Source organism: Lactuca sativa, chromosome 2 (assembly GCF_002870075.4).
Source record: "Lactuca sativa cultivar Salinas chromosome 2, Lsat_Salinas_v11, whole genome shotgun sequence".
Classification (NCBI taxonomy): Eukaryota; Viridiplantae; Streptophyta; class Magnoliopsida; order Asterales; family Asteraceae; genus Lactuca; species Lactuca sativa.
Genome location: NC_056624.2, coordinates 46,116,319 through 46,130,553, shown reverse-complemented (window position 1 = coordinate 46,130,553; position 14,235 = coordinate 46,116,319). Strand labels below are relative to the sequence as shown.

At 34.9% G+C, this 14,235-nt stretch overlaps 2 protein-coding genes across 2 annotated transcripts; both read right to left on the bottom strand.

The window, feature by feature from the left end:
- Positions 1–1,203: 1,203 nt before the first annotated feature.
- Positions 1,204–7,652, bottom strand: LOC111885430 (probable cyclic nucleotide-gated ion channel 20, chloroplastic). Its single transcript, XM_023881685.3, has 13 exons — positions 7,304–7,652; positions 6,825–7,046; positions 6,536–6,721; positions 6,057–6,155; positions 5,829–5,966; positions 5,497–5,745; positions 5,114–5,383; positions 4,482–4,627; positions 4,305–4,382; positions 3,359–3,488; positions 2,642–2,873; positions 2,347–2,509; positions 1,204–1,420 (listed from the first exon to the last, which is right to left on the bottom strand). Exons 2-13 carry the CDS (start codon positions 7,017–7,019, stop codon positions 1,309–1,311), a joined length of 1,998 nt encoding a protein of 665 aa, XP_023737453.1. The 5' UTR covers positions 7,020–7,046; positions 7,304–7,652; the 3' UTR covers positions 1,204–1,308.
- A 4,911-nt stretch (positions 7,653–12,563) lies between these two features.
- On the bottom strand, positions 12,564–13,019 carry LOC111885431 (uncharacterized). Its single transcript, XM_023881686.1, has one exon. The coding sequence runs from the start codon at positions 13,017–13,019 to the stop codon at positions 12,564–12,566; it is 456 nt and encodes a 151-aa protein (XP_023737454.1).
- Positions 13,020–14,235: the final 1,216 nt, after the last annotated feature.

The window sequence follows — 14,235 nt, the reverse complement described above, 5'->3', positions numbered from 1 at the left end:
TTTATCCATAACAAGGTCACAAATATTTAAGATCTTAACTATATGCCCTAAAATGACCCAAAAATGCTATCACAACTTGTGTGACTTAATAAAGAAGTTCTAAAGCACAACTTTCCAAGTCCAATAAGTCCCAAGATTGATCCATATAGCTTAAAATGTGATTGAGTTGCCTCAACTCCAAAAACACAAGCTCAAAGAACCAAAAAGTAACAAATATGATGATTAACAAAATCTATGAAAAACCAATAAGCGCGTTTCAAGCTTTTTACTTACAATGGTCCAGGAATGAAGTAACCTTGTTGGATATATACTTAAACCCTTCTTCAATACACTTTGTCATAACCTTGTTCTTTAAGATTCCACATTCTAAAGAAGAAATAAGCTCATTGATGCAAGGCTCAAAACAAGTGAGAGGAGGCTAGGTTTTCTCAAGGAATGATCTTAGGTGATGGAGGCTGGTCATGAGAGGGTTTCCTATAAGTTAGAACCTTTAAATGGGGCTCAAAGCCGGAGAGTTAGGGTTTTGATCTGCCATGATTACGCCTTGCATAACCTAACATGCTTAGCCCATTAGAAACACGATCCACACTTAGCAAGTTATGCCCTGTATATGACAAAATCCCAAATTTTCTCTTCAACTTCAAACAGTAATAACTTCTTCATTTCAACTTCGTTTTCGGCATTTTTTATATACACGGAAAGGTATTGAAGAGCCCCACAATTGTATCTAATTACTTTCGACTTAAAACATACCGAACTAAAATCCTTAATTCAAAAAAGAAGTCTAAAACATCACTTTTCTCATTTTACCTTTGACTCCAAAACACAAACCAAGGGCTTGAATCACATAACGAATATTATCAACATCCAATAGGGTGTAAACCATATTTCCTTGAAGCACAAAGCATTTACTTGATCCATTTATTGTCCAAAATCCCGAAATAAGAACTTTTCGAAGCAGGATGTTAGAACTTTCCCCCACTTAAACTGGATTTTATCCTCAAAAATCTGTTTTGGTTAGAATCTCTAAAACAATACCAATATATTCCATAAGCCCCTCTAACCATTTCGAAATCAAGGCATCTTATAATGAAAACTTGAGAGGCCACTTGGAAACCCACAGTTGCTAACAAACAACCCAATAACTTGGAAATACTCAACCACAACAACTATCTTTCTCTCCCTAACTGCAACAACTTGGTATACTTCAACTACTTTTTAACAATGAAAATGGAACAAATGCCCTAAGGTATATTTGTCATTCAAAGAAACATACAACTTCATAAGACATGAAAACTACCGATAAAGTTACAACAAATCAGTGGCGTGATCACGTGCACGGCTTAGCCGCTTCTTTCTATATCTCCATGCCACCTGAATGGTTGATGCCGCCACACCTTGCCAGTATGGAGATTTGTTCCTGAAGTTTCCAAAATGTAATAATATTTAAAACCAATTTCACATTCATTCAACTTTCATTTTTTTTCCATTCCTATGAATTTCGCAATTGCGTTTTACAAATAATCTTTATTTAAGTGATGAATAGATAACTGTGCTTAAGATTTATTTTTGTCGTTTGTGAGAATATTATCACTTTTTTAAATGTAATATTATTATAAGCTATAAATTAACAATATTTTCTTACAAATTTTGAAAATAGAACTACATGACTCATTAAAATATTTAATATTATTTGCACTAAGTTTTTTCATCATTACCGATGCATTATTTGATTAAAAACCTAATTTATTTATCTCTTCAACATTTTCAGACAATAAAGAAAAATAAAGGAAATTAGATTTTTAGTCCATGAGTGTAACCGCTGATATTTGCAATTTTGGTTCCAATTTCCAAAAATTTCTCTTGTAATTTTAGTCCTTATTTGAGGTTCATGTGACAATTTTGGTTTGTGTTCCAAGTAAAAATGACAACTTTTGGTCCCCGATCAATTTTAATCCCATTAATAGAGTTTTTTTATTTGAAACATGAAAAAATATATAACTTTACAAAAACCACAAATTATGACACAATTTTCAAGAGAAATCTTTTTGGGAAAGAAATAAAAAAAAAAAAAAAAAAAAATACACAATAAAAGCATCTACAAAGCACGTACAAGCTAAAATCCAAAATTTATAAATAAAAAAATTGAAAACTATATATAATCATTATTTCTTATAAAATAGAATAACTGTTTGAGGTACGTGAGTGGAAGAACCGTTAAGCTTGGCTACTATTTAGTGAGATTATCCCAAAAGGTAAAAATTAATTACCCAATTTATTTTCATAAAAATAGTACAAAATTGTAATGATATGTGGTTAAATAATATGTAAAAGATGAATTATTACCCAATAGCAAACTGAACACGAACATTCTTCAAAAATCCATCAAAAAGTGTGATTACTTCTTCAAGATCTTCAGCCCGAAGAACAAATGCCTCCACATTTTTTAAGCATTTCACTGTCCTTTTGCTAAGCAATCTGTTTCCTTGTTTTCTTTGGTTTCTTTTATCTAGAAGAAACATTTTAAATTAAAAAAAAAAAAAAAAAAAAAAAAAAAAAAAAAAAAGAAAAAAGAAGAAGTGGGTTGCTATTTCTTGATATTTTGGCATCCATTCCTTAACTAGTTTATATTTATTTATACCTTCAAGGCACCATTTGAGAAGTTCTTCACCACATACATCACCTTCCAACAATGAAACTTTATTATTCCCATTTTTTTCAATGCTTTCCATTTTTCCTCTTACAATAAAAGTCATCTTTGTTACAAACCCTCCTTCATATAAAATTGTGCCTCCTTTGATGTAAGTCTTTTGCCTTAGCCTTTCACATATTGCATCTAAGATTGGTTCATCCAGAAGTGCGAAAATTTTCACCTACAAATATCCGTAAAGTTTAGATGTATTATTTTAGAGAATAATGAGATTTTTCTACATAAAACCCATTGTAATTTATAGCATCTTACTTATGTTTTTTCCTATTAAAGTATTTATCTACCCTAATATAGCAATGATTTGGTTGGGTTTTACAAAGTACAATATCTTAATATCAAAAAGTTTAAAAGTACAATTGCCATAAAACGGATAGAGATGTTTTAAATTAAAATACTATAATTGATTATCTTGCTATTTCAAAGTGGAGATATAGTTTTAAGGGTTAAATGCAAGAAATAGCAAAATACTTTCATTCATTTGTTTTTATCTATCCAATTATAGCAATGTCATCGAAAAGCTTACAAAGCAATTTTCACTTGCTATAAATGGGTAGATTTTTTCAAAGAGCAATATCTTAATATGAAAAATACAGAAAAGTAAAATGCTATAATCAAGTAATCATGATCAAAAGGAAAGTGGGATCTTACTTTCTTGACAAACTTAAAAAGGTGGCGACGTATATCTCTTTGCAAGTCTTCAGGCAGATTCTCCATCAGTGTTTCTTCATCAACCCCTCGGGTAGCTGCCCAATGGTAACGCTCCGACTCTCGAACTTTTCTACACATAAAAAAATGGTCAAAGTCAACCTTTGACCAAATAGACAACAAAACTACACTTAGACTATGTTCGGCGTACTAGCTAAAAAGCTAGCTGATAGGTGAAAAGCTAGTTATTATATGAAAAGCTAGCTGCTAGCTGATTAAAATTGATGTTTGGTAAAACTAGCCGATAAGCTAGCTGAAATATATAAAAGAGTAAATTACATAAATGATCCCTATGGTTTGGGGTAATTTGCATGTTTGGTCCCTAACTTATTTTATTAATTCAGAAGGTCCCTAATGGTTGTTTTTGTTGCGTGCTTGGTCCTTGGCTTACCTAAAAAGACTATTTTGCCCTTGATTTTTTAATTTATTTAAATAAACACACCCCCAACCCCACTTCCACCTCACCTTACCTTACCTACCCTACCTTATTTAAATAACCATTAGGGACCTTGCGAGTTAAAAAAATAAGTTAGGGACCAAACGTGCAAATTACCCCAAACCATAGGGACCATTCGTGTAATTCACTCTATATAAAAGAACATAAACAAACATTTAAAAGAATATGTTTTTATACTCGATTAAGGGTATATTTGGAAAATTTTTAAAAAGCTCCTGAAAAGCTAGTTTAAGTAGTTTTTTAAAAAGTTAGCTTATGAGCTACTTTTTGGCTTGTCAAACATGACAACTTAAAAAAGCTTGAAACATAAGCTAACTTATCAGCTAGCTGTGGCGTGCCAAACACAGCCTTAGTAAAACTAGTTGATAAGCTAGTAAAATAGAGTGTGTAAAATGACATAAAAGGTCATGGAGAATAAGAATGTTTTGATACCTTCGTATCATTTCTGGGAGACGTCGGTGACTCATCCACTCCTCAACATCACGTCTTCTAAGTGACTTTTCAAGTCGTCTAATAAAATAATATTAAAACAAAGCAAAGTAATGATATTTGATATGATGAAAGAATGAGGGGTTAAAAGTAGCATAAGTGTGATAATAAGAGGGGTACCTTCGTCCAAGACCTTGAAGAAAGTTTTGCATGTTTCCAATAAGAAGGGCAAAAAGTAGAAGGCCAAGTCCAATGATGCCCATCGTAAAAAGGACTTCCCCAACAAAGTAACTTGGAGTTTGATTCCCACCTAACGTGCTGATTTGCTTGTAACAATCATCAACAAATGAAAAAAAAAAAAGAATTAATATTATTTAACTTCATGTATATATGCAAGAAATAAAGACCCAATCATGGTATTTTGTCATTTTACTATTATGCAGACACCATTTCCATAATTTATACATTTTCTGCCATTACACAGGGACCATTTCTGTAACTCTACTATTACACAGGGGCCATTTCTGTAAATTTACTATTAAATAGGGACCATATCTGTAATTTTCATTCCCTGCTTATCACACAGGGACATTTTCTGTAATTTTATTATTTCACATGGACCGTTTCTGTAATTCTGAAAGTTTTTTAATAAGAAAACATTGTTGTTGTGATGTGACCTTAGGAATAAGTAGAAAACAATTTAGGTAAATGTTAATGTATATATAATATGGTATAAAAAACCCACAATCCCCTGATTTATATTGTCAATAACATTTCATATAGGAAACAAGTAAGGAGAAAGAATTTAATACCTGAAGCCCCCAAAAAGAGGAGTAGACATATCTTGTGATGAAACTACTTTCAGTAGTGAGATTGACAGCTGTCATGTAAATCCCATAGTTGAAACCATCTTCACTAAAACAAGCACTCGAATTTCCATCTTCTTTCCACTCATTCCATATTTCAAGATTACCTTCAAAACCCCTATAAACATAATCATTCCCACGCCCACAATCTATAAACCTCTTACAATCCATGATTCTAGAATCATGACAGCTGTCTCGAAGGCATCTGTTCACCCTCTTCAAAGGAATTATTTAAAAAAAAAACAATTAGAAAAAAAGTGTTACAAACTTTTAGAAAAGATTATATGATCTGAGTTAAAGGAATTCATCATAATGATGATGTCACCCACCAGTAACCCTAACATATACCAGCATGAACCAATGACATGACCAGCCAAGACAAAAGTCAAAAGATTGATGACAAAATTTGCCCATGTTGACTCAAATATGAATCTACTTGAAGAATGTCCACCAAGAAGAGGCAGAAATCGGTATAATCTTGGAATGTATTGAATAAGAATAACTGTTTGGAGAAGAAACTTTGCATAACTAGCTCCTGGTGATGAAACCCCATTTGGTTGCACAAATAATACAATCATCTGTTGCAATAGATAATTTATTATCTTATATGAGGAACAAATAATGCACAAAATGATTTTATGGTTGAAAAAGAGAATCTTGCCTGAGGAATTGGGAGTACAATAAGTAAGTCAAGGAAGAAAAATCCAGAAAGATAATGTAATGCGATTTTTGTATGATGTTTAACCAAGTCTCCAGCTCCTACAACTCTTGATTCAGGTGAAATGAATGCTAACTTGAACTGAAAAAGATGTATTCTCAAGTCTAAACAACCATTTGTATATTGAAGGAATGTAAAAAGAGGTGATTATATAAGCAGTGGTACGTTTACCTCCATAAGAATGCGCATCAAGTATATAAAGTCTGTTATGCTTCTGGAAACCACAAGGATTATTGCCATTGGCCAATTAATTACTACACACTTGTAGTCCTGCTTCCAAAAAAGATGATAATCAAAAGATATTATGCCAATTCACAAGCAAAGATACAAAAACATTCACCTTGACATCATACTCTGGGACATGTTAATGTTCAGTGGGAGATAATACGAATCAATTGGCAAACTTTAGATGAGATGGAACTAGTTCTCATGCTAATCAGTGTTTAAATGAGTGTTTTGAGGTAGAAATAAGAAAAATGGCTTTAAGTTGTGTTATTTAAGTGAAGAAAGAGTATTTTTCTTAACTCAGACAAGTAAAAGAGTTGGCTTTTACCAAGAAGTTGACCTTTTTTGTCTGTCAAATATGTCCATGTAATAGATATAAACAAGTAATATTTCCAAAATAACTTCAAATCAAGATTGAGTTTTACCTTCTTCACTGACAACAAGTAAAAGAATAAGGGGTCTATGAAAATGGCGAATAAGCAAGAAATGAGAAAGAATTTGTTCAGCTGCTCAACATATTTGTCATGTGGATTCATGACACCAAATGCAAATTTTTTTAGTAAAGATAACGTTTCTTGTGCCCACCCATGTACAAGTAGAACACCATCATTCTGCAAAAGAACACAACAAAATGATTGTTATGATGAACAAAATAGTTTTTCAATTCAATGCAAATGAACACTAGCTATAAGAACATGAGGTCAAGAGTTTTACTTCATTATTAGAATCTCCCGATTGGTTGCTATGATTTCTAGTATACAAGGGGCTTGTAGAGGAAACATGACTTATTTCACCAGAATTTACTTCATTGGAGCTCACTGGGATCGATATTGAAACACTTTTGCTCCTGTTTGAAAATTTTCCATTTCGACTGTAGTCTTCTACATCATCTTTTCCAACTGTGTCCATCAATCAAATCTCAAGTACAACAGCTTCCTGAAATAATATAGTATCAAGCAGATAGGATAGAAGCGAGAGAAATTGAACAACAAAACTAATAACACTCTCTCAAAAGTAATGTTAGGCAACACATTCAGTCTACTCGACCACATTTCAGAAGCACTCAATCACCATGTTCTTACATTCTTCAAGTGAAATTGAACTTAGTTCACGATCAAAAGTGAAGCATATTCAGCAATTTAATTACAGAAAAAGAGAAAATCGTCAGAAGCCAGAGGAAATTAAGGGCATACCTGTTTAATGCCTCTGATTAACCTCTATCAAACGAAGAATGGGGGAAGTTACAAGTAGCTATAAAAATGTGTGTTTAAATAAGAGGATGATAAGAAACAGCCAAATGAAAGGAGGAGACCAAGATTTGAGAAGGAAATGCATTGATTGCACGTAGATTTAGGGCATCTGTATGAGGCTCGCAAGTTGTAATTGATCAGATCAAGTGGACGATGGAGTTTTGGAAATGAGTAGGAGAATGCAATTGCGACGAAAGCATTCGAAGTTGACTATACGATCCACTAAGCATACTCTAATCAGCTAAAACCATCGTCCTGTAACCATATATACCCACCGTTTCTCTTTGAGAACGTGACCATGAAAGGTCAGTCAACGCTCAACACAATCTACTTCAAATTTTATTGATTTATAGTAAATTACACAAATGGTCCCTGTGTTAAAGGGTATTTGTCACACCCTGGCCGGGCGCCGAAATCGTCCATTTGCGTGACGTTTGATAGGTGCCAGAGACATTGAATACATCGAGCAACACAAGCATTATTTTTATGAATAGTATATATTACATTGTCTTATTGTAATACTAGCATAGCAAAAACAAACTACATTTTAAACATCGACAACCAAATAACACTGCAAATCAATCCTTTGTGTGAATCTCGGATGACTTTGCCACTTCGGACTCTCATTTCCCTGAGAATACATGCGATTTAAAATGTCAACTAAATGTTGGTGAGTTTATAGTTATCTATGATTTGAAAATACTTTTACACGTTGTGTATATTTTTCATAAGTATTTTGTTATTTGTTAAGATGCTTTTTTTCGGAATTTTGTTAAATTTATTGTTTCTTTACTTTCCTTTTATGTATATTCTTTACTATATGCGTACTATTACTACTTCAATGCTTCCCCTGCGTGGGGCGTTTGACGTGCACACATATGAGCCCCATTTTCGGCGTTCTATTGTAACATCCAAAAAATACAGATAATTTTTTTTAAATCATTCAAATCATATGGTACTAATATCAAGTCATTCAAAAGTGTATCATAGAACCATATTATCATAGTACAAATTCCCAAAATTTCAGAATGCGAAAATCACAGGGTGATGCGATGTGATCTGGTCGGGCCCTTCCCCTTCGAACTGGAAGTACCTGAAACATAAACTAAAAACCGTAAGCACAAAGCTTAATGAGTTCTCCTAAAATGCCTCATACCATACCTTGGTTTATCATCATTTGAAGGTATCAAGTCATCACCTTGAGCTTCTCCTAGCTAGGTCCCTTTTATATTGAGTTTTGGGACCATTTTGGGCATTTGGTGTTGCATTTCGAGTGAGGAACCAAGATATGAAGTTGCAACTTCAGATCTAGGCTCATATTGGCTCTCATCATCATAAAGTATTAGTCTTTAGCATGTTGGTGAAGCTGTTTTTCCTAGAACCACTTCTTTAGCTTGATTTAAGTCATTAGCACCTTGCATGCACGTAAAGTTCGCAACTTTACGTGATAAACATGCCCTAGGGGATTTGATCTGCAGTATGGAGCCTTAGCATGGCATAAATAGCATCTGTATGGATGATGGACTGAAGGGACTCGACGAGTGGCATAAACGACTCAGCGAGTCCGATGAAGATTTTCATAGACTCGGTGATTCGTATGAATGACTCGGCGAGTACGATGAAGATTGCCTTGGGCTCGGCGTGTCAAGCGAGTGACTCGGCGAGTGGGCAAGTTATGCAAGGAACTCGACGAGTAGTTGAGGGTACTCGACGAGTTGAGGTCAACATGGACTATTGACCTTGACAGTTGACTTTGACTTTGACCAGGGTTGACCAGTTGACTTCTGAGGGAATTTGGTAAATGGGATTTTGATAACAAAGGACATTGGTGAATATAGGTGTTGGATTTGGAGCAACACTTGGAGGGGTTTGACACTACCTTTCAAGCTACTTATGAGGTGAGTTATCCTCACTATATCAACAGGGTCTAAGGCACCAAGGCCGGCCCTTTATGGATTGTATTCAAATTATTACATGTTATGCTTATTGATTTACATCCTTGTAGTTAGGATAGTGATACACTATGATTTAGTGACCCAGTTGGGTCAGTGTCCTGATATATAGGATGATGCTATGCTAGTGACATGTTAGGAGGATATCCTGGTTATAAGATTGATTGATATACTGAAAGGTCTTATATTTATGGTTTCATATGTATAGGTCTTATTAGGTTATGATTATGTTTTGTTGATTAATTACAGTGTTTACGGTTAGGCTTGTGTGTACGGTCGTAAACGAGTTTATGGCCATAAACCCGTTTACGACCAAATATTCCCTATATATAGGGCTTGTCAGAGTTTGTCAGAGGTTGTTGACGAATCAGGAAGAGTCTCTTAGTGTTTACGGTCCAGTGTGTGTATCCAAGGTGTATTTGACGTTTTTATAATATAAACGTGTGCATGCCTAGTTAATCTTTCTACTACTCCATTCTTATCCTGTTTGATTGCTATTTGTTTGATCACTGGTTTGGATCCTAAGATTTTAGGACCTTACAATTGGTATCAGATACATCCGATGTCAAAACAGATTTCAGTCGTGTTCACGGTTGAAGGATATTCGGTTTCTTCATTGTTCGAGGCTTAATTCTGTCTTTTCATAGCTCAGCAGATCAAAACTGCTAGAAAAACTTGTGTTTTCATCACTTCTGGAAGTTTGCGGTTGAAATTGTTGAAGAGAGTATGACCGTAAAGTCCTTTCTCAGCCGTAATCTATTGATCTTCAGAGACCGTAAACTGCACATCTTCAAAAGTCGTAAACCTCGGATATTCAAGGACCAGAAACTCGTGTACGGCCGTAAACAAGCTTACGGCTGTAAACACCTCAAGCTGTAAACTGATTACGGCCGTAAACCTTGGCTGTAAACAATATCTTTGATTTAACCTTTGTGTTTACCTCCTAGTTCTTTCAATTTAAAAAAAAATAGAAAATTAAAAAAATGGACTCTCAAAATTCTCATCATGAACTCGATTCAGTTATGGGCACTACCACTCGCATACCCCGTTTGTTATTGGCTGAGGAGTTTCCAGAATGGAAGTATGGTATGGAGAAATACATCTAGATGAAAGATTTCAAAATTTGGAGATGTATTTTGAAGGGTCCTATCAGAATCACCACAACACTTCCAGAATTTGATAAGATTGAACAGCAAGAAAGAACACTTGCTACCCTTACTGTGGCTCTTTCTGCTGAAATTGCCCAAGGTTTTCGGGAATATAAATCTGCAAAAGCTCTATGGGAAGCTTTGATTGAAGTGTACGAAGGAAATGAGGACATGAAACAAAGCCGTCAAGACTCGCTGAGATAGAATTTCAATATGTTTAATCATGTTCTTGGAGAAACCTTGGAAGCTCAACTTCAACGCTTTATCACACTCACCACTGAGATGAGTTCAGTTGGTGTCTCAGTGCCAAGATTAGAAGTCAACAAGAAGTTGTTTAACTCTCTCCCAAAGACATGGGATATGAATGTTGCTATCATCAAGAAAACAAAAGATCTTAATCGACTTAGTTTGGCTGAAATCATGGCCATCATTAAAGCTTGTGATCTGGATGACAAACAATGAGAGATAAATCACATTAACGTATATTCTGAGATCGTCGAGATGATCAACATCCTAATATGAGCGTCGTTAGAAACCCATATAGGATAATTAGGGTTTGGTTGGGATGTGTGACAGGCTCTTTGTCTGATGAAGAGGTTTGTTCAACCAATGGTGATGGACATGGAATGGTACCATCAACATATCCAATCAGATTGTTTGTAACAAGGAATAGATGAATCATTGTTTTCCAAAACCATAGTTGGTTAGGGAGAGAGTAAATTCGAATTTGTGAGAGTTGTGAGAAGTTTTCTCAACAGTGGTGAATGCAGCAATCAAAGCCACTATTCAGCCGAATAGAATCAGGAAAAAAAACGAGGGTTGATGAAAAGAAAGAGTAACAGAACCTATGTGTTGGATTATTGATTGTTGTTGAAGGATCAGAAGACTTGTGATTGTCGTCGTTGAAGATTCAGAAGGCTTGAGATTGTTGATTATTGTTTGGTCGACAGTAAGAGATGTTAGGTGCCAATTAGGTTTAGGAATTGACAAGCTCTGATACCATAATAATCTTGGTAAAATATTGTATTGTCTATTATGACCGATAGATTACATAGGATATATATAAACTACATAATTTCACTTTGTATCCTTCTAATTCTAGTCTCTATCATAACTGTCTATTACTTATCGACTAGAAATACAACTTCCTCTCCATGATCTATAATAGAATAAGGTCATCGAGTTCTTGATGATATTTAATTAAACAACACAACAAAACCATGGTAAATGATCAATTAGGGTTCATAATAAGCAACCACAAAAAACTTGAACGCAAATTTGTTGAAAGAAGTAGATATTTTACTCTGAAAAACCACTTCTTTGGTTATAAAAAAAGGAAAGTGTGTGTGAAATATTACCTGAGTTAGAGCGGTAGTATCAAAGAGGATAATGAGGGGTCCCAATGTTGAGTAAGGAAATCAGTATGTGATGGTGGCTGCAGACAGATAACACACCATGAGAAGAGGGTCTTATGTCGATTGTAACAAATTTGATTATGAATAAAGAGGGTAATACGGAGGAGGGAACCACATGATTAGGATACAAAGTAGGTTTGAGTGGGAGGAGGAGTTTTGGAAAATAGAGGGAACTAGAAAAATTGGCCAATTAGGATTTAGGGGAATAGGGTTTCGATTTTGAAGAGGGAAAGCAAGTGAGAGGAGGAACTTTTCACAATGTGGAGGGAACGCTGAAATAATCTTTGCAAGTGAAAGAATTTGGGAAACGAAATAATTGGAGGGAATGAATATCAATAAGTTTGTAGGGAATGATGCCATGCTTGCTATAGTCCACTAGGCGCCACATAGGATTTGTCATGTTGCTACAAAACTGTCATGTAAAATTTACAGGAAATGAGTTGTCATCCTTTCCATGCTATTTGTAAAATTAATTTATAATAAAATAAATTAATTAAAAAATATTTTAAAACTAATAAATTTGAACGGAAAAACAACAAATAAAAAAGCATAAAATTAAAAAAAACAAAAACCTAGATATTAAAAAACGAAATATAGATAGATGTAAAGGCATCTTCATCGAAAAATCAGTCGTCTAAATCATCGACCGTTCTGCGTTATGATCGATGTGGTCAACGGTCTAAATATGTTATGTTAGATCTCTACGAAGAAGATGATGGGCCTCAATATCATTATTTATTGATCTTCTCATCAAGTATTTGTCGCTTCCAACCGCAAATGTTTGTGTTGGTGGAACGATCTCGTTTTCATTAAACTCACATATTGCACTTCCTTCATCTTTGAGAATCATATTACGCAATATGATACAAATATACATAACCTCATCCATTTTCTCCTCGTCAACAAAAATCTCAGGGTATTTAAGTATATGCCAACATTTTTTAAGAGCGTCAAACGCTCGTTCAACAGCCTTCCTTTCCTTCTCTTGAGCTTGAAACTTCAACATTTTTCGATCATTAGGACAAGACAATGACTTTACAAAACAAGAACACTCCGGATAAATCTCGTTCACAAGATAATACCTGTACCTATATGATATTCCATGTACATCAAACAAAGAATTTGGTGTAGTCTCGTTATACATGTCGTCGAATAATGAATACATATTAAGAACATTAACGTCATTGAAGGGACCGGCAGAACCAAAAAATGTGTGCCATAGCACAAATCCGATGAGGCCACCACTTCCAGTATGATAATTGGATAACCATGATCACCTCAGGTGTATTAACCTTGATGTGCATTTGGGAAACTGCCCCATTCCTAGTGGAGGCAATCTAGGCTTCCTAACATTCCATGGAAGTCGTTCACATTTGAATGATGAGCATATAATTATTGGATGTTACTGCATGTACGTTTGCGCAAATATCGTGGACCATACAATCAAATGATATACCCAAATTTTTTGAAGTCTTTGTCATGCAGTACGTCCAAACATCTTAAGATTCTCATCTAGTGCATCGAGGGAAGTTACATATGCTAGTTGGTGAAGTGTGCTGGTGCATTTTTGTAAAACAGTAAAACCAGATAAACCTCTAGCATCTGCACTTTATTTGAAATATAGACATGTTGGTGTAATGTCGTTAACGATACACTAAAATAGATGTTCGTGCATACAGAACCGCCTACGAAAATAATATCCTTGAAAAGTTACATGTTCTTCAAAATTATCTTGCATGAGGCGTTAGCGAGCTGCTTCACGAATTCTTTGTATGAACCTTCTTTTTTTAAGCAAGAATTTTCGGCATTTTGTTAATGTAGCTCTTTTATCTTCTGTTTAGCCTCTTCAATGACCTCTATGGTCGATTCAAGCAACACATCAAAAAAATCCAACAATGAAGAAGATGAAGATGACATTTTTAGAGAGAGTGTAGAAGATTGTTTTGATGTGGTATATGAAGGGGTTAGGATTGAATTTAAAACATGAGTCGTTGCTCATTGGTTGAAGTGTGGGATTTATACTCGGTATAAACTCACTGAATACAGACGTCGAGTAGAGCTTACCGAGGTGGCAGCGCGGTGTTTGCCGAGTCCACCTCGGATTCGCCGAGCTTAAGCAAAGCCCACTCTGTGCGGTCTAAGCGACCCGAGGCTATAAAAATAGAGAAAGGGGCGGCTATCTAGCGGGAGTCATTTTGGTTGTATGCCACGAGGTCCTTATGGACAAAAGGGGATGATCAGATTTGATTACGTAGGAAGGAACTCAGAAGACCGGTCTGAAAGAAAGGCCTATTCCATCGATGGTTATGTTAGTAATTCCTTTCGAAGCTGTCGCAAATTTGTTGAGAAATAATTAAAGT